The sequence below is a fragment of the Hydra vulgaris genome, chromosome 13 (genome assembly GCF_038396675.1).
Source record: "Hydra vulgaris chromosome 13, alternate assembly HydraT2T_AEP".
NCBI classification, from domain to species: Eukaryota; Metazoa; Cnidaria; class Hydrozoa; order Anthoathecata; family Hydridae; genus Hydra; species Hydra vulgaris.
In genome coordinates this window covers 5,532,835-5,553,114 of record NC_088932.1, presented here as the reverse complement: position 1 = coordinate 5,553,114, position 20,280 = coordinate 5,532,835, and the positions used below count along the sequence as shown (strand labels likewise).

The 20,280-nt window shown below is 26.9% G+C and overlaps 1 protein-coding gene across 2 annotated transcripts; it reads right to left on the bottom strand.

Annotated features, from left to right (window-relative positions):
• Window positions 1–4,345: 4,345 nt before the first annotated feature.
• On the bottom strand, window positions 4,346–15,498 carry LOC100199911 (riboflavin transporter 2). 2 transcript variants are annotated; one of them, XM_065816667.1, is made up of 4 exons: window positions 15,370–15,498; window positions 10,109–11,025; window positions 9,832–10,019; window positions 4,346–4,617 (listed from the first exon to the last, which is right to left on the bottom strand). In XM_065816667.1, exons 2-4 carry the CDS (start codon window positions 11,016–11,018, stop codon window positions 4,435–4,437), a joined length of 1,281 nt encoding a protein of 426 aa, XP_065672739.1. In that variant the 5' UTR covers window positions 11,019–11,025; window positions 15,370–15,498; the 3' UTR covers window positions 4,346–4,434. The 2 variants fall into 2 exon arrangements, with proteins under 2 accessions (XP_065672739.1, XP_065672738.1); XM_065816666.1 differs by lacking the exon at window positions 15,370–15,498 and adding an exon at window positions 11,150–11,326.
• Between the last annotated feature and the right edge of the window lie 4,782 nt (window positions 15,499–20,280).

Genomic DNA, 20,280 nt, shown 5'->3' with positions numbered 1-20,280 from the left:
AAACATAAATTGCAAATGGAGCTGCCATCCTTAATCATATAAGACCGAATTTACTGCAATATTTTATTGTATCTTACTTTATGTTGCGTTCTAATTATTATTTTAAAGCATTTTAAAATTATATCATTCTCTCCATTTTGAATAAGTGTATGCAATTTGTATGCCCATTTGGCGCCTCTAAAAAAAGTGCTCCCCTTCAATATATTCTGGCTACGGGCCTGTAAAGTATACAATTTCAAAAAAAAAATATTTTGATTTTAAAAACTTTTGTCTGCAGGTAGTAATACGAAGATATAAATTGTAAATGTAATATTACATTTACATATAAAGATGTATCTGTAATAATACGACGAAATAACAACAGAGAACTATTTATAAATTAACTTCTCCTTGTTAATAAAAAATAAAAATCTGAAACGAGGTAAATGAGATACACAAGTCACATAGTGGGATAAAATAGCTTTTAAATCAATATTTGTAAGTCAAAATACAGATACTTATACTTAAAGTTTTGCTTTTAAATATAGTATTTAAATTTTTTTATTATGGTTTTATGATAATAATATGGGAATTTTATATAATAGTTTATTATATGTAAAAAATTTTCAATATAATATTTAACATGTAGTTACATAAGTAGTATTCTATATATAATAAATAATGGAGCGTACTGCTAGCCATTTTAATTGCTAAGATTTTATGTTTCATTTGACGTCCCTAAGTCTTTTTATTATTGTTAGAACTGTAAAATCTTTTTTTACGATTTTATAGTTTTACGTCTGTCTGCCACTATAAGGGTCGTCAAGAGCTTTCATGAAGCCCGGGCATAGCAGCAATTAGACGCCCCTATAAGCATGCATATTCAAAAAAAAAAATTTATTAAAAATAATGCAATATAAATAAATGCATATGGCGGATTAATAAATATTAACAAAAACATTACACAGCTTTATAGTCTCCGTTCCGTTCCGTGAGTTATCACAAAATCGTTTTGTAAGATAAATATTTCGAAGTTAAGTTAGTGATAAATTTGATTAGGAAAAATATTTAGCGTTAAAAAATGTTATATTAAAAATTTTATATAGAAGTTATATTAATATGCCATATTCTGTTTCTCAAATCTTCTCTAACTCTAAAAATGTTTACTTTTCTAAACAGTTTTGAGATAATTTGCGGAACGGAACTAAGACTATAAATACGTGTATTAGTAAAAAAGCTAAAGAAAAATGTAATAGTCTAAAATGATTTATCTGATTCAAAACCAGTTAAATTGTTCTCAAAAAAGATATTTGAATTCTTGTTTATCGAAGTCCGTGTTTAGTAAATTAAAAGCATGTAAAATTAAACAAGTTAATAAGCGTGTTCTTATTTCTAATATTGTTATCTATACCTGTATTTTCACGCACCGTATCCGCATCATACTTATACAATACATTTAACATTAGAATTTCTTTGAAATTAAAATTGAAATTATTTTTTTATAGCTTTTTTACTTGTAAAAATTATTATTATGTCATCTTATGACAGAGATGTATTCAATTCATTTTCAACAGAGTATCCAATATACTTTGTTGTCACTATAGACCCTACCACCTTTATTTAAATCAATTTTAGTTTACTTAAAGGTTGTTCACCTTTTGAAATAGGTATTGGAATTATGTTAAAAAATTGAATTAGTATGCATATAGATTGGAAAATGGACTATATATATTTGAAGTTACGCTTTTGACAGTAACTTTAAATTCGCCCCCCCCCCCCCCCCCCAAAAAAAAAAAAGTTTTTTAAAAGAAGCCCCCTATCTCCCATACAATCCATGACAATCTGGTAGATAATAATTTTATGTTTTTAATTATCGACCCACTTTTGAGAAATGCTTATCCGTACCGTGTGGGGGTCGTTGTGTGCGATCGACCGTTTTTTTTTACCGAATTATCTTTATTTCACGCAAGTTTTAGCATAAAAATTGAGCATGATACATATTAGATACATTTATATGTTTATACATATTATATTGTTATACACAGTACAGATGAGTATTCTGAAACAAGTCCCTGCGACGACTTTTTATATCCGCAAATCGGTCAATGATCTGGTCAACATCCATATCTTTTGCCCGCGAGGCTTAAAAAAAATGTTGAACATTTGAGAAAAAGCAGTTGTTTATAAACTTGAAATAAATTTCGGAAAGAATATCTTTTATTTCAAAAGATTTAAAAGGCTCAATATTATTTATTTATTCATTTTATTTTAAAAGGTAATTTTAACGACAAGAGTAAAATTTAGCTACATCATTTTGAGAGTACTTTTGAGAAAGCTTGAAACTTCAGTTTTATTGTAAAATAAAAGGGTGCAATCTACCAACAAATACTTGAATTCATAACTGCTTTTTTTTAGTAATAGTTTTTAATTTCACATTCAAGTAAAATTCAGTGGACTAAAAAATTTGAAGAGAGGATTTGTTTTCAAAAATACCAAAATGAAACTCCAAGTAGAAGCCTTATTATGCTAAGGCAAAATGAATTTACCACAAAACAAAAAATATTTTAAACTAATGGTAAAGCTCTATTTAATATTAACTCATTTTAAAGGAAAGAAAACAAACTTAAAACAATTTTAAGTGTTACTTAATCTAAAATTTGTAAAAAAGACAGCTCTTCCTTATACATATTATTTCTTAAAAGAATTTTTTTACTAAAATATTTTTAAGAAATAATATGAATAAAGAGAGTTGAAAATAAAATCCATAAAATTTTAGATTATATTATAATTATTTTTTTGATATATATATATATATATATATATATATATATATATATATATATATATATATATATATATATATATATATATATATATATATATATCAAAAAAATAATTATAATATAATCTAAAATTTATGGGTATATATTTTCATTTAAAAGCCCCAATAAAATGTTTTCTCGTTGTGTTTTTTTACATATAAGGTGAATCCAAAAACATCACACTTAATAAAGTATAAATATATTATCAATAACTAACTTACTATTACTTCTTTAACAGCACTGCTGAGATAATATATAATTATTACAGACACTTTTTATAAATGGTTTATGCATCCTATTTATCTCTTTTCTTAAGTTTAAAATATTCTAAAATATTAAAGCTGTATTACTTAAATAAAGTAACTACTTTATTTAAGTAATACTTTATACTTTATTTAAATAATCCTTTTCTTGTTGACACAGTCTTTATTATTTCTCTTCTTTTTGTAACCTGATCACATCTTGTGCTATTAAAATTTGTTCCTTTTTTTTTGGCCTTGAGACGTACTTCATGTTTCTCTGTTAATGATTTTATTGGTTCCCATGGATTAGTGGTAAGTATAGGCTTGATTGTTGATTTTCACAACATAAATTTTTATTCATTAGATGTATCTAGTTAATTTTGCTTTGGTTAGGCATCTATGATGACGATAATGAATAGACATTCACTATCGTCATCATCGGTTTCAATTTGTCAATAGGGCACAGTAGAGTATAGGGGCACAATTGCCTAATTCTAAAAAAAGTCCTCTATATCTAAAAAATTTCTGAAATAAAAAAAAGCTTTAGAAAATTAGGCCAACGTTCTTTGACACTCCCCCGGTGTAGTTTGACCTGTAGGATAAAGACCACAAACATGGAAACCACCTTTTTAGAGTTTATCATTAATCTTACTGACAAAAATGTTTCGCAATGTTGAAATTACAGATTTATCAAAATTGTTGTACCTGTTTTCTCTCAACCAATTTTTAAGAATCTTTTTTTAATGTTTAAACGGATCAAAAGAATCAACATCAAGAGGTAGTAACAAGTGACTTGTATTAGGAGGTAAGCAAAGTAAAGTCATATAGTTATCCTATTTCCTAAAATTCCCATTCATTTAGGATTTACAATAACTTTAAATTTGTTAAGCTTTGGTTGAAAAATAGGGAGGGAAAAGAGCGAAAAATATTTCACTTTACTATTACCCTTATGTTATAATTATTCATACCTGTGCAAGTTATTGGTGGACTAGTCTAAATCATTTCTATTATTACGTTTTCCAATGTTTTGCTGAGTCTTTTTGTTTTTGTTATTCTTTTTTATGCGTTTATATGTTTTTTCAAAACTATTAACACTTATTTAAAGATGTTTTTTTCTGAATACTTGTGCTTAAAGGCCTGAAACCAATTAGAACCTTAAATATCTGCTCTCATTAATTTACTTAATGCAGTCTTTCGAAAAATCATTTTTTGAATCTTATGTTAACCTTTTAAATTTATTTTTGTCAATTCCAATTCGATTGTTTGCTGGATTTTAGTTAAATTTTATAAAATAAAAAAATGTTGATTTTTGAAATTTGTTTTAAAAACTGTTTTTAACAACTTTTATTCTGAGTTAAAAAATAAAGTCAAATATTTTAGTTTTAAAAAAACTAAGATTTAAAAGTTGCAGTAAAATTGATGACGAAAAACATTACAATGGCACCAATAAAAGAACCAACTTGGTTTGACAATCCAGCATAAAGCAAAAATTTGGAACCGTATTTTCTCATATTTGCAGCAATTGATAGTTTGCTATAAGAGACCACTGATGAACCAATTACGAAGACGCAAATCTAAAATTATAAAGCACACAAATAAAATTATGAAGCACACAAATAGAGTTATGAAGCTCACATATAACATTATGAAGCACACAAATGTATGAACACATATAACATTATGAACCACACAAATAATATTATAAAGCACACAAAAAAAATTATGAAGCACACAAATTAAATTATGAAGCACACAAAAAAAAATTATGAAGCACACAAATTAAATTATGAAGCACACAAATTAAATTATGAAGCACACAATAAGATAATTTAATTATACATGTTATTATACTTTAAGGGTTTCATAAAGTAAGGGGGGAGGGGTCAATGAAAATGAAAAGGGAATAAAAATAATTGGAGAATTAATTTCAACCAAAAGGAGAACTAATTTTAACTTTCAAAGAGTAAGCGTTTTCAAAAGTAATAAAAATTTCATTATCAAGCCCAGAGTTAATATAAGCTAACAAGAAAAAATTATTGATTCATTTAGATTCGTTGATTTATTAACAATTTATATTTAAAAGCCAATAAGATCAAAATTAAAATAGTTAACATGAACTATGTAGTTATTGTCTGGAGTAGCGCAGCGAAAATTAATTTTTGTTGTCGTTAAAAACAACTTAGCAACACTAAAAATATTACGATCGTTTAAATTAGGTTTTAATTTATTTTGTAAAATGACTATGATGTTGAACTATCAATATAATGATTTAAACATTCTCAAATTATTTTAAGACACCTTAAATGGTAAACAAAACTAGCCTTCACTCAAATTTATAATTCTGACAAGTAAACCGATATATAAGCAATGTTTTTTTAATTCATTTTTCAAGGTGAATTTAGGAACTTTTATAGCCTGCAAAAAAGGTCCATTATTTTAAATTCTTATTTCGAACATTTTAATTTTGAACAAAATATAAAGTCGCATGAGTTTGCAATGCATGTCATACAAACGTTACTGAATATTAAGTAAATTCGATGCTATCATTAATCAAAGAGAAAATATCAAGAAATTTATAACTAGGTTTGCTAACACTTAAAAACTGAAAGTTAATATTTTGAAACTGGTATTTTGAAAAAATTGAAATTATATTTTATTATTATATTGTAAATATAGTATGATAAAGAGATATTTTATTTTGCTTTAAAGTTTCGCTCAACAAAAACGAGAACCATGCTGGTGGAAATTGCTATCAGTTTCAGTAATATAGCTATCAGTATCAGTAAATAAAATAACTATCAGTATCAGTACTAGAACATATAAGTGAGATTATATATTATTATAGATTATATATATCAGAAGTTTAGTATAGATAGGTAAAATACTAATTCTACGGTAATTACCTGGATTATTAAGAGATACGGCTTAATAAGCGGAGTTATTGGTGAACTTGATAGATCTTTTGGTACCATCCCATTCTTTAAGTACTGTTATAAAATATTTAATGTTATAAAGTATGCCACAAAAGGAGATTTTTAAGGTGTTCAGAACTTACCCCATAGTTATCTGGGGACTTATTACTATTTAGTTGTGAAATGCAACTTATAATATTAATAGTCTCTACCCTGGTAGGGTGGATCCATAGGAGGGAGGAGGGTGTGTGTGACTGGGGCAATTGCCCCCCCCTTCCCTTACATAATTTGAAAAAAAAAATTTGTATTTAGTGTTTGTAAAAAAAAAAAATTGTTATAAAAGCATAATCGATTTGCTAATTATTGTAACGACTTGTATTACAAATTCTAATTTACGATTTCCCAACTTCGCGAAACGGTCAATACGTTTTCAACATTCACTGAAATCTCTCTGTGCATATAAAGTAAGGCCAATCCGACAAGTTTGTTTTTTGTCATTCTTGTTCTTAGCCAATTTTTAATTCTTCGCAGTTACAGGACATGACTTACAATATTACATTAATTTAACAGGTTTGTATTAGGTAAATTACTCTTTCAAAATTATAAAAAACAATAAGATTAACTGAGATAATTGTTGAGATAATTATTTAAAAGAATTTTAAAGAACAAGACAGAAAAAAAGCTGAAAAGCATAAAAAAAAATAGTCTGTTGCAAAACCAAAAACCTTAATGAATGTTTCTATCTTTTGAATATCCCTAACATTCAGTTTAATATGTCACTTTGAATATATTTAAAGCAAGCATTGCTAATATCAAATTAATAATAAAATATTAAATTTCGTCATTTTTAAAAAACTAAATAAAAAGTAAAATAATAAAAAGAAAATGTGTTGTAATGTTTTATTTGAAAAAATAAAAACCATGGTAGGCAATTAAATAAAAAAAGTTAAGAATTTAGAAGTTCATATAAATTCCCTTTCGTATTTGAACTTTCAACGTACTATTTAAAAGTGATTCAATTAAATTGTGCCGTGCAAATTTTAAACCGGACTACTGAGATACCAATATATGACGTCATTTCATAGTTGCACTGATTTTTGTAGTTTGTTTAGAATTAAAGAATAAAATTAAAAGTTAAAGAGTAATATATATATAAGTATAAAAAAAAGACAAAAAAAGAGTAATGTTCAAACGAAAATTGTATAAAAAAGATTTGTGGGGTCGCTGAAAAATTGCCCCCCCCCTTACTTTATGGTCAGGATCCGCCCCTGATTCCATCTATTTTCTGTAATTGGCAAATGATATTTTATATAACAAGAAATTAAACGATTTTTTAGTCTGAAGCGGCTTATAAAGTGCTAAATTATTGCGGCTGTTAAAAAGAAAAAAAAAAGAAAGTAAAAAGCATCTTGATTTTTTTCAATTTTTCTTTACGCAGTAGTTCTCACATTTTTCTCGTAATAAATATAGATCGCTTCTAATTTTTTTGTTTTCTGATTGGATTGCTTTTGCACAGTCGAAAAGCTTTTTTAAGGTCGACTGCAGAGTTATATCTTGTATAATTGGTGTAACTGTTGACTGTTTGTTTGCAATTTGCTATCAATTTGTTATAACCTTTATGAAGCTGTTTTCCAGTTAATGTTATCGGCATCAAATGTATTTTAGACATGCAATTTTGTCACATTTACTAAGATTTTTCTTACAGGATCTTTAGCATTAAGAGTGATGTTGATAGAAAAGAACTGATCTATATTGAAACTTTCTACAATCTTGGTGAGTTGTGGTAACTCTTTGGATATCAGCTTTTTTAAATTGTGAAAATCATTGAATGTTAACATTTTTGGATAAAAGCGTATTTCGGCAACATAATATTCAAAGATATAATTTTTTGAACTCGAAGTTGAGATTATCTCAATAATTTCTCTTGGAGCCATCTAACTTTTGTTTTATCTGGTTAAATTATCTTTTTTTGAAATCATCTGATTAAATATTTAATTTAGTTAAATCTAACGGGTTGAAAATTATACTAATAATACTTTTATTAATTTTGAACTAAAAATTATATGATTATAAATATATTTTCGGTATATATTCAGAATATTTAACTATATTTAACAGGGTGTATAACGAATTGCCCTGGTGGGCCCAGACGTCTGTAAGACATTTATACGTCGTCTTAAAGAGGTCACAAATTTGTAATATGGCACGTTTTTTCTATAGGACCTTATTATTTTTTAGAAAATTCTAGGTATAGAGGACTTTTTTTAGAAATTGGCGATTGTGCCCCTCCACTTTGAAACCACCTTCGTCGGTCATAATGGTTTAATAAATTTCAAACCAAAGCGTTATAGAGATCTAAAATTTACGACGCGGGTTACATCTCTAGATTTTAGGACTGGTGACCATTTCAAGTTTAATTTTATTAGAAAAGATTCCTTGTTCTAAAGAGATACTAAAAGTATGCGAGAGCGGGATTGCTAAATAAAATATTAATCTAATAACTAATATTACAGTTTACATCATAAACTCTAAGACCTTAGTATGGTTTTAATAAGTCATCAAATATTTCTTTTTTTAGTTTGTTTGCTATTTTCCCTATTATTAGAGGTATGGATACTTTTTAGTTATACTGTGTCTTACATTTGATGACTTACTTGAACAATTGCAAAAATCAAAAAATCTTTTTCAAATATAGTTATTTATAATATTTTTGTTTCCGGAAAGCTATTACTGCTTATATATTTTTTTTTTTTACACACGCCCTTCATTATTATGCGCTACGTATTTTGTACATTATTTGCATGTTAAGTTATTGATTAGTACAATACAATACAGTACAATACAGTACAATACAATACAGTGTAATACAGTACAATACAATACAGTGTAATACAGTACAATACAATACAGTGTAATACAGCACAATACAATACCGTGTAATACAGTACAATATAGCTTTTTTAAGCATATTGTAACTATAAAAGACGTTTACAATTTTTATATTCTTTATTTTCATAATTTTTGTATATGCGTTGCTTATTGTTTTGAGGATTTTATAATATCCGATGGTATCCAGGGATTCTAAAGTGTATTTGTTTTAACAAATTTAATAAGAAATGGGAATGCTTTATTATATCGGATTTAAGTAAAGCTATGAAAACTATAACGCATTTTTAACAATCAGCATTTTTGATTTTTAATTTGTGGTGGATAAGAGAATGTTAAAATTTATGAGAAGAACCATGGACGTTACGTAGACAGGGGTTACGTACAAGATGATCGTATTATGCATATTTACAAACGTAAAAGAAAATCATTAAAACCTGAAAAAATATTTTTAATTCGTTCGATTGAAGTTTACCTTTGCCTCTAACCTCAAATTTATCAACATAATTTTTGTATTATTTTTAAGTACTTTTTCCTAAAGTAACTTAAAATGCGATGTTTCCTAAAGTAACTTAAAACGCGATGTAAATTTTAAATAAATTATTCTTAAAAGATTTTTACAAAAATATAAAAACGCGGTTAGTCATGTCTGTTTGTCGTCTGAAAAAAACGTTCAATGAGACTTTAAAAAGATTTTTAGGGGTATTATAATGATTAAATGCTGTTTTTAGCATTTTATTTGTCTAACGTTTAGTTCTGTCAGAAGTCAAGAACAAAAACTCAAAACAATTAATAAATCAATAAACCGAGTGTTCAAATTGTTTACTATATCAATAAACTTAATGTTCAATATTGTACCGATAAAGTAGACAAAACATAATAAACATTAAAAGGTTAAAACCCCATAGGAATGTAAAAACAGGTTCTACGGGGTTTTGGCATTTTAACTTTTTGGCATGCACGCACATAGAAATAAAAACGTAAAAATACCATCAGAGATTTTCCTGATACTTTATCTTTATGCCACGGGTTCGGACTTTCAAGTGCTATCACAACAGTATAAAGACAAAGGAGAGAGTAAGTTATTGTCCCAATAACAACCACTTTGCTTGTTTTTAATGTTACCCAATGAAACAACAAACAAGAAAAGCTTGATGAAAATGAGCCAAGTGTGACAGCTAAATCAAAAATATAAAGTTACACATTAAAAAGTAAGAATTTAAATTCGAACAAAAAATCAAAACAGACGTGCTTCATTAAAGAATACCTAAATGATATGTCATAGACCCATATGGCTGAAGGGCGTAGCTCGAAATGCTTGAAATTACACCGTTTTGCAGTATATTTAACCACGTAAGAATGGCTAGCAACATAAATGTTGAAATTCTACCTGGTTTTAAACAATCCATTTTATTTTCAAGAAGAGCCAATCGCTTTTGATTTAAAACAATAGAAAGTTTGTTCAAAGAAAAAAAAGAAGCTAAGCATGCAAATAGCATCATTGCAAGAACTAAAAAAAATGTATCCTGTGAAAATCTTGCTGCTTTAACCAAATTTTGACTGTTTTGAAAAGTGTTTCCACTTAGGTTTTTATAATAAACTGAAGTTAAGTTTGACTCGTATAAATTTACACCTTGCATAAGAGCAACTATACCAGGTATGAAACCACTTAATGTTTCTCCAATATAAAGAGAACTCATGTATTGACTTGGTAAAGTTGCCATGTAAGGCAAAAATGTGACTGATGATGTGCAATCAACTAACGCAAGAAAAAATGTAAGCGTTAAAAGTGCAGTACTGCGATTGCTGCCAAATATTACTGTTGTCTTTTTCCACATTTTAAACAAAAGTGTGCATGATAAAATACCTGTTACAAGTAAAATATATATGGTGTTTCGTTCAAAACGTTCTCCACGAAAACGCCTACGTAAAAAAATATAACAGATAGGACCAATATTAGCTAATTGACATATGACAGTTAAATAAGAAGCCAGCTTCCAACCTTCTGGAGTATCATTAATTAAGTTCGGAAGTTCTACCCAAATTCCATTAATTGCTACCCATGATCCAATACCAAACAAACAAACAAGAATGTACGTTTTCCAGCACACATTATTTATAAGAGATTCTCGACTTGAAAGAAACCCTGACAGCGAGTGTTCGCTGTTGTCGTTCATTAGACTTCTGAAATAAAATTTATTTCTTTAATTAAAATACCATAAAAGAATTCATAAACAAAATAGTTATGTAATTATTGTTTAGCGTTACCAAAAATAAAGTGATTACCAAAAATAAACTAGCTACTTACGGACGTAATTTATGTGTAGTAAATTTTTTTTGAAAAAAAATATAAAAAAACAAGCAACAAAGCAATTCAAGTAACTTATTGATATTACTAAAACGTCTTTTTTATTTTTCAATTACTAAATAAGAACAAGTTTTAACATCATAAAATACTTTTGTAATTGCAAATGTATTTCAAAATAAAGATTGTTTATAATTGAAGTTTTAAAAACATTTATAAAGTTTGTGTGTAAATAAGCTGACAGCGCTGAAACATTTTTTTGTAATAATTACGCGTAACTTAAAATTGCTAACGCTTCAGCGCTGAAAACTTTTTTAAAAACTTAAGATGCTCTATGAAAAAAAATTAGCGTTTGTTTGAATTTTAAAATGAATATTTTATACTTAAGTTCATTTGTTTGGCAATATTTTTAGATAAACTAGATGTTGCGTAACTTAGTAAAGCTTATTTTAAGTATAAAAATATTAAGTGTATTAAAATTAATTTACGCAGTAGCGTCATTTTATGGCAAAACGACGAGCTTTGTAGTAAAATACTACCTCCGCCTCAATTATCAACTCCCCCAACTAAATCTCAATACGAGGCTGCGCTTTTAGGTTATAGCTGTTAGAAGTGTACCGAAGACGTTGGTACTACTTTAATAAACATAAACAACAATAAAAGACGCTTAAATGATAAGAGTTCTAAAGATTAACTTGGTTTCTTGTGATATTCCATATACTTTTGAAAAGTAGTACAAAAACGCAATGTAAAAAAGATTGATAGTGATTAAAAATATACTACTATAAACTAATTAGTTATATCTTTACATAAAATACTTTATAAATACTTTATATCTGTCTGAATTATCACCTCCCCTAGTAAATCATTAAACTTACGTCTGAATTATTTCCACTTAAAAAATCATTTAATAAGTGATAGTATGAGAATGATATTTAGGTGTAGTGATGAAAATTATACAACTATAAACTAATAAATTATGTATTTACATGAAAATACTTTACAAATACTTTTATGTCTGTCTAAAATTACCTACCCCTTGTAAATCACTCAATATAAGATGGTTTGATAATGGCATTAAGTCATAGCGAGAGAAATTATACAACTATGAACCAATTTGTTTTATAATTATGTAACTATACTTCAAAAATAAATTTATATTTGCTTGTATTATCACATTCGCCCCCCCCTCCTTCCCCCAAGTTAATCATTAAAATTGAGTCTGAATTATCACATTCCCCAAGATAATCGTTCAATATTATCATACAGGATAATGTTGTTGAATGATAATGACAAAAATGATAACTATATTTTTATAATAACTTATTAAATAATGTAACTATATATTATTTTTACTATAATTGGAATTTCTAGAGCTTTTGATATTTAAGTTGTAGGACTCATTTCTTGTGCCATCTACTAAAATCCATTCTCATGTTACTTGTCATTTAATGAGGTGTCGTCTTTTTACTGTGACTACTTCTAAGTCTTCCAATAATTCTTATTCGTCTAGTTTTTTTCCTCAAAGATCAGTTCCTTGAAATTCGCTTCCTTCATCTTTTTTTCCTGATTCATATAACTTGCAATCTTTCAAGTCATCTGTTAATCGCTATCTTGCTTTATAAACTTCATCTTTTCTCATCCATTTAAAGATATAATAATGTTGTATTAATTTTTATATTTTTTCAAGTTTAATTAACTTTTTACTATATATATTTTTAAGTTCTATGATTGCCATTTTTATTGTTTTATTCTCATGAACTGGTATTGTATATTTTATATTTCATTAAAAGGATTATATATTTCATTCAAATTTAAAAATTCCTTTGTGTTTTTTCTTTTTTCCCTTTTTTTAGTTTCTCATTGAGGTTAGGTTTTGAGGTCCTTCGTTATTTATGTTTAAGTTGTTTACTCATGAAATTTGGTTTAAATTCAGTAAATTTTCATAATTTGAAATTTACTTTATTCATCATTGGCCAACAATTTAGGTAATAAAATTGATTTCAACACAAAGTAAGAATTTTGTTTTCTGGTAACTCATAAGTTTTTTGTGATTATTAACATGTTATTTCTATTTTCCCTTTTTTTTCTTCAGATTTTACATTTTTGTTAAAGCTATCCTTGCAAGAAGTTTCAATAGTTAAACATAAAACGAACTCTGGGCTTATAAACAATAGTACCAAGCCACTAAATGTCATCAATTTTTCATTTATAGAAGTTCAACCAACATATTTGGAACTTCTGGACACCAGAGAAAAATCGATATAAAAAGCTATAGTTCTTTTGGGACTCAGCATCCCTGGTTTCTTGAATTAAAAAAGATTGGATTTTGCTAAAAAGCTTGAATTTTTATTTTTTATTTTTTTAAATTAAAAGTCTGTAAGATCTTTTTATTCATTGAAAACCTAGCTAAAAAAATAATTTTTATCAGATAAAATTTTTTGATTTTTCTTCTACCATGAGCCATAAAACCATGCTCTGTAATGGCTTTATTCTACTGCTGCTAAAGTAATGGCTTTATTCTACTGCTGCTAAAGTCAGTGCTTTTTTTATTTTCCTTGAACTTGTTGCATAATTTGGCTTTAATAGTTGTCCTATATCATTTAAATGGACTAAGTTAGGATAATAAATACAATTGTGAGTAAGGTAGGATTAGGTAATAACAAAATTGATGTCGCTTTAGAAGTTTACATTAGATTTGAAGTATTAGGAAGAGACTCATACTAAAAGATTGTACTACTATTGTGACTGTTCCAAAGTGACATTAAGTACTTTTTTTTCTTTACCTTTCAATATTTATTGAAAGGCTTTATAGTTTTGACCTTAAGTCTAAAAGTTTTACATTTCTTATTTCTAAGCATTTTTTACCTAATATTTAAATAAGCTTTAGCAGTAAGCAACTTATAAAGTTAATCTTTAATGATTGCTCTATTGAGAAATGCTTTGTAGCATAGCAAGTAATCTAAAGAAGTTCCAATAATAATACACAATAAGTTACAAAACATATCTGTATGTAATACATTCAAACAAAAAATTATTACAATCATATCTTTACTATAAGTTTAAAAAAAATTGTTGTTGCCATGACTAATTGAACAAAGTTAAATAAAAAAGCAATAACATGTTAATAATTTTAAAAAACTGTTTATTGGTGTTACCAGAAAACAAAGTTATTGTTACCTTAAGTTGAATTCATTTTTATTACCTAAACTGTTGGCTAATGATCAAATTAAAGTAAATTTCAAATCATAAAAATTTACTAAATTTAAACCATATTTCAACAGTAAACAAACTAAACATAAACAATGAAGGGCAAAACCTCAAGGAGGAACTAAAAAAAGGGAAAAAATAATATAGTGCAAAGACGTTTTTAAACTTGAATAAAATATATAATCCTTTTAATGAAAATATAAAATAAACAATACCAGTTTATGAAAATAAAAAATAGATATGGCAAAGATTGAACTTGAAAATATATATTGTAAACAGTAAACTTAAAAATATAAATTGTAAAAAGAGCTTAAAAATATATATTGTAAAAAGTTAAAGTTTAAACTTAGAAAAATATAAACTTTAATACAACATTATTATATCTTTGAATTAAAATCATTATGATATGTTGGACTAATAAACTATAACTAAACTTAAAAACTAATAAACTAATAAATCTATGATTGACACTAGTCTTTTTTCCTATGTTCCTTAAGTAAAGAAATAGATGATTTAGCGCCAAACCAGCCTATACAACGAATTTGTTGAAATGAGATAATTAGACGCAAAGATTAAACAAAGTCTTTAACAAAAGCCTTTAACAAAAGCTTTTAACAAGTCTTTAACAAAAGCTACTGAGCCGAACAAAATTGAAAGTATTTGCAATTAAGTGCACTTAAAAATTTTATTGATAGTATATTGGTTTTAGCAAAAAAACATTACATAAATCTTTTCTTAACATAAACTGAAGATTTTTTTCAACTTTGTTGTATAGACAGGTTTGGCACATAACCATCCAAATAGTCCTACAACTTTTACATCAAATGCTCTACAAATTCCAACTACATTACAAATTAAATATAGCTACATTATAGTAATATTATTCAACACTATTATCATACATCTCTTATTAAATGATTTACTAGGAGTGATTAACTAGGAGAGGTAATAACTCAGGCAAACATAAAAATATATGTAAAGCATTTTCCTGTAACTTATTAGTTTATTATCACCTTTTTTATACTATCTTTCAAAAGTAGGGATTCGGAATATCACAAAAAACCAAGAAAACTTCATTTTTAGAATTCTTATCCTTTGAGCATCTTTAATCGTTGTTTATGTTTAATAAGGTAAGTACGGACGTCTTCGGCACAGTTCTTACATCTTTAACCTAAAAGCGCAACCTCGAGTTGAATTTTTTTTTTTTTTTTAAAAAACCCACTTAAAAACCACTCGTTCAAAGTGAGGGAGTGAGAAATCAGGCAGAGATAATCTACTACAGTTTGCTCTTGCATGTATCAAACATTTTTTGATTAATTCTAATCATGATGCAAAAAACTGCATAGGTAGGTATAAAACTAGTACAGATATATCATTTTGCGGATAAGAGTTTGTATTCATCGTCCAAGTAATGGTGTTAGCGAAACTTGGTTTAAAAAATTTTCAGTTGTTAACATAAATAGATAAAGCCTTTAGAGAAGAAACTGATGTGATGCACAGTGTGCCTAGAGCATGAAAAAATTCATTTTTTGAACATTTTATTTGTTAACTTTAAATAGTAAATTTATATTGTGTAGAACATATGTAGGTCAGGTACAAAAAAAATTTTCCAAATTCATCAAACCATTTTGTTGTTATAGCTGTTTGAAGTTGAAGAAAAAAATGAAGATAAATATTTATCTTAAAATTGTACCGATACTGTTTTTAACAACAACTTAGAAGTGCTATACAAAAAAAACCAACTCCGTGAATTTAAAATATTTTTTCTGCTCTGATCTGGAAATGATATTGAATTATTTAAATAGAAATAAAAATTGAGGTTTAAACATATAATTTTTGTAGGTTTGTTTTGACCTAAAAAAATTTTAAGCTATGTAAAAATATATTTCTTTGATTAAAAGCAAAGTGACAGGAAAAAAAAGGCCGCAAACAAACTCAATTGTTTCATATAATATAGACTTTCTTTTTTTACGTATAAAAATTCCACAGTCCAGTCAATTTAAATTTGAGTTTAGATTGTTAGTGCGTGTTGATATTTGAGGTTCTGTGATTATGAAATCACTTTTTACAGACAATCCAATAATACCTTTTATATCTTGTGTCAAAATGTTATTGATAAAAAAAGAAGAATTTGAAGAATTTTTAATAAATTTGAACATAGAATTAAGTTCATTGGATAAAATAAAAAAATTGTTGTCGAATTAGAAACTTGTGGTTGAATTGAAAACTTGAAGAAAGGAAGTTGGGATAAAACTGTCTGGGATCCACCTTTAGCATAATCATCATCTATGATTGATATAAAAGAGGAGGGAGCTGCACATGCTAAAAGAGAACGGAAATCAAAAAGACTTCATCCCCCATGAACACTGTTATCAAAGATACTGTCGAGTCTCTGCTTGATATATCCGGGTTTTTTCAAAAAAAATTCCAAATTTTTTTGTTTTTTTTGTTTAACATAGTGTTCTAATTTTTATAATGCTCTTTTAAATATATATAAAATAAATTCTGTTACAAGAGTATACACTAGTATTACAATTAAATAAGGTTAAAGCAGATAGGAACTCAAAGAAAACAAGGATAACATTACGTTATCGCAATCTTTTCATAGAGTCCCTTTTAAAAGAATAATAAATCGTAGATTTATATAATAAATAAGAAGAGTAATAAATCGTTTTAATAAATCGTAAATATACAGCATTAATAGCGAGTATAATATAAATGTAAAACTCATAATAAATATACTAAAGAGATCGTATTAAGAAGTATATAAACACGTATAATATAAAGCTCGTATTAAGAAGCAAATAAGTAGCAAAGTTACCGGTAAAATAGTCAAACAAACAAAAAATTAATTAGTTAAAATAGAAATTTTTTATTAAGATCAATACATCTTAAAAATTTCTTTTTTTGCTTGAAACTTAAATGAACTTAAGGACTTCACCGTAAACTTAAAATCCTTTTGACATTCATTCCATAATTTAGGTCATCGATAAGTTATACTATATTCTGAGAGTTTGTTACTTTCCGAGGCAATTTATAGTTAATGTTTCTATTTGATCTTAGATTATACTTATCATTTAGCTTTATTTCGAACTTATCATTAAAATTTACTGGTAAAAGATTGTTGTAGTATCTATACATAAAAATTAGATGCTGATAGATATTTATTTCAAATATATCCATCATTGTCATATCTTTCATAAGAGATTTTGCATGTTCACGTTTAAATTTAGAGTATATGATTTGGCAAGCGTGTTTTTGTAGCTTATAAATTTTTTCAAACTTTGTTTTATACGTACTTGCCCATGATATATTAGCATAGTTAATGAAACAGTGAATCAGCCCAAAATATATCAATTTGAGATTTGAAATATTCACGTTTGGGCGGACTCGATACATTACGCCAATAGTTCTGGTGATTTTTGATTGAATATAGTTTATCTGGGGAAGCTAGGATAAACTTTCATCGACAAGAATTCCTAGAAACTTTATACTTGCTTGCTTTTTTATTAATTTATCATTTAAATAAAGTTCAGGCAACTTAAGTGGAATGTTTAATTCTTGTTTTTTTTATGAAATAAAGTATAATTTGTTTCTCAACATTAAGTGACAGTTTGTTTGCCTAAATCAAATATTAACGTTATTCAATTCCATATTCATATCTGAATAGAGACGTTTAATATTATTATTGGTAAGAAATAGATTTGTATCATCTGCAGACATTATTGAATTTAGTTTTAATGATGCATTACAAAAGTAATTAACATAAATAAGGAATTGGAGCGGACCAAGGATTGATCCCTGCGGAACTCCGCTTACGACATTTAATGTTCCGGATTGTTTATTATGAACATATTGCTTTCTATCTGTAAGATAACTTTTTATCCAGGAATATATTGTATTATTTATACCGTAATGCTTAATTTTTTCTAAGAAAATGCATTGGTCAACTGTATCGAATGCTTTAGATAGATCTATATATACTCCTAAAGTATATTTGTTATTGTTAAAACCTTTACTTATATGGTTGACTATTTCAATAATTGCATGTTCAGTTGAGTGATTTTTCTGGAACCCGAGTTGTTTTGGGTAAAACAAACTGTTTATAGTAAAATACTCGAATATATTATTATGAATTACGCGTTCAAACAATTTTGAGAATACAGAAAGTAATGATATAGATCTATAATTTGTAATGTCTGAATGATCGTTGCATTTGTAAATTGGGATTTCTTTTAACTATTTTGAGAGCATCAGGGAAAATACCGAACTTTCATGAAAGTTTCAGTATATGAAACAAAGGTTCACTTAAGCTAGTTTTGTTAAAAATCACTATATTACTAGAGATTTCATCATATCCTAGGGATTTTTTTTTTTTTAAAGAAGAGTATACTGTTTCAAATTCTTTATAACTTAATTCATTATCATATAATATTTTGTTATTTGAGGGTTTTAGATATATTTTAAATTATTCTGATGTTGCCAATATTTTGTTGGCAAGTTTAGGTCCAACATTTGTGAAATACTTGTTGAACTCTTTTGAGATTAGGTTTTGACAGAATATATCGGTGTTGTCAATATTAATTCTTTAGGCAGTGAAGGAGCAATATTTTTGTCTTTTCCGATGATGTTATTAATTATGGACCATGTTTTTTTACTATTAAATTGGCAATTCGAAATTAGCTTACTGAAATAACTTTTTTTTGCATTTTTGATTAGTGATTGGTAAAAGTATTTATATTTTTTGTAATTTAGTTCATTTTTTGTGTTTTTATTTTTTAGAAATTTGTTATATAGTTTTTGCTTTTTTTTGAGCACTTTAATAGCGATTTGGTCATCCATGGGTTAGCAATAGCTTTTGCCTTAACTTTAATATCCTCATATGGACAGGTTTGATTGTAGTGTTTTAATAATGTACCTAAAAAGTTATTAAAAGCTTCGTTAGTACCATTGCATTTATATACATTACTCCATGATTCTTTTTTTAATCTACACATTAGTTTGTTAATATTATAAAATTTAATGTTACGTTTTTTCAAGTTAATAACATTTAGTTGACTATCAGACGCGGTTTTTAAATAATTTACTTTTAAGAAGATAGGAAAATGATCACTAATATCTGTAAGAAAAATTCCAGTTTCAAATGTTGATTTTAGGTGGTTATTAATGAAGATATTGTCAATCGCAGTTGCTGAGTTTTTTGTAACACGTGTGGGTTTATTAATTATTGATAAGACGTTGAGTTTAAATAGCATTTCAAAAAAGGATTTTATTTTAGGAGATTTTTGATAAGTCAGAGCATCAAGGTTTATGTCCCCAATAATATATTTACTCTCTACATTTACATAGAGCAAATTTACACTCTACATTTACATTCTGTACATGTATAGGGTAGATTTAGACTTCATGGTTCTGGAAACCCTAACTATTGCATATTGCATTACTTTTCTGATCCTCAAACTATAGACTTAAAGGAAACAAACTATATTTGTTCCCTTTGGTGTCCCCTAAAATTTAAAAATTTAAAAAACCAAGTAATCTGGACTAATCCAATCCCATTAATTATATTAATTTGGCAGGCCTGTTACTCTAGTAAAAGAAACTAGGAAGAATGTAAAGGAGTATTTTAAATGAAACTCAGCCTATTCTTTTAAAAAGTGGTTTACAAATATTTGTGAAAACAGAGGTAAGTATGGTTGGTTTTTAAATAAAAATGGTAGATTTATTGGTAGGTGGTTCTGGTGCATTTTGCCACTATTGCAATTGTTCCAGAAGTTGCACTATTGCAATTGTTCCAGAAGCCAATGACCTAGTATGTATTCTACATGGGTTCACTATTGATAAAAGCTTATAAATTATGAAAAAGTTGTAAGGCGAGATAAATGTCATTGTAAATAAATACACATGACATTTACTTCATATTT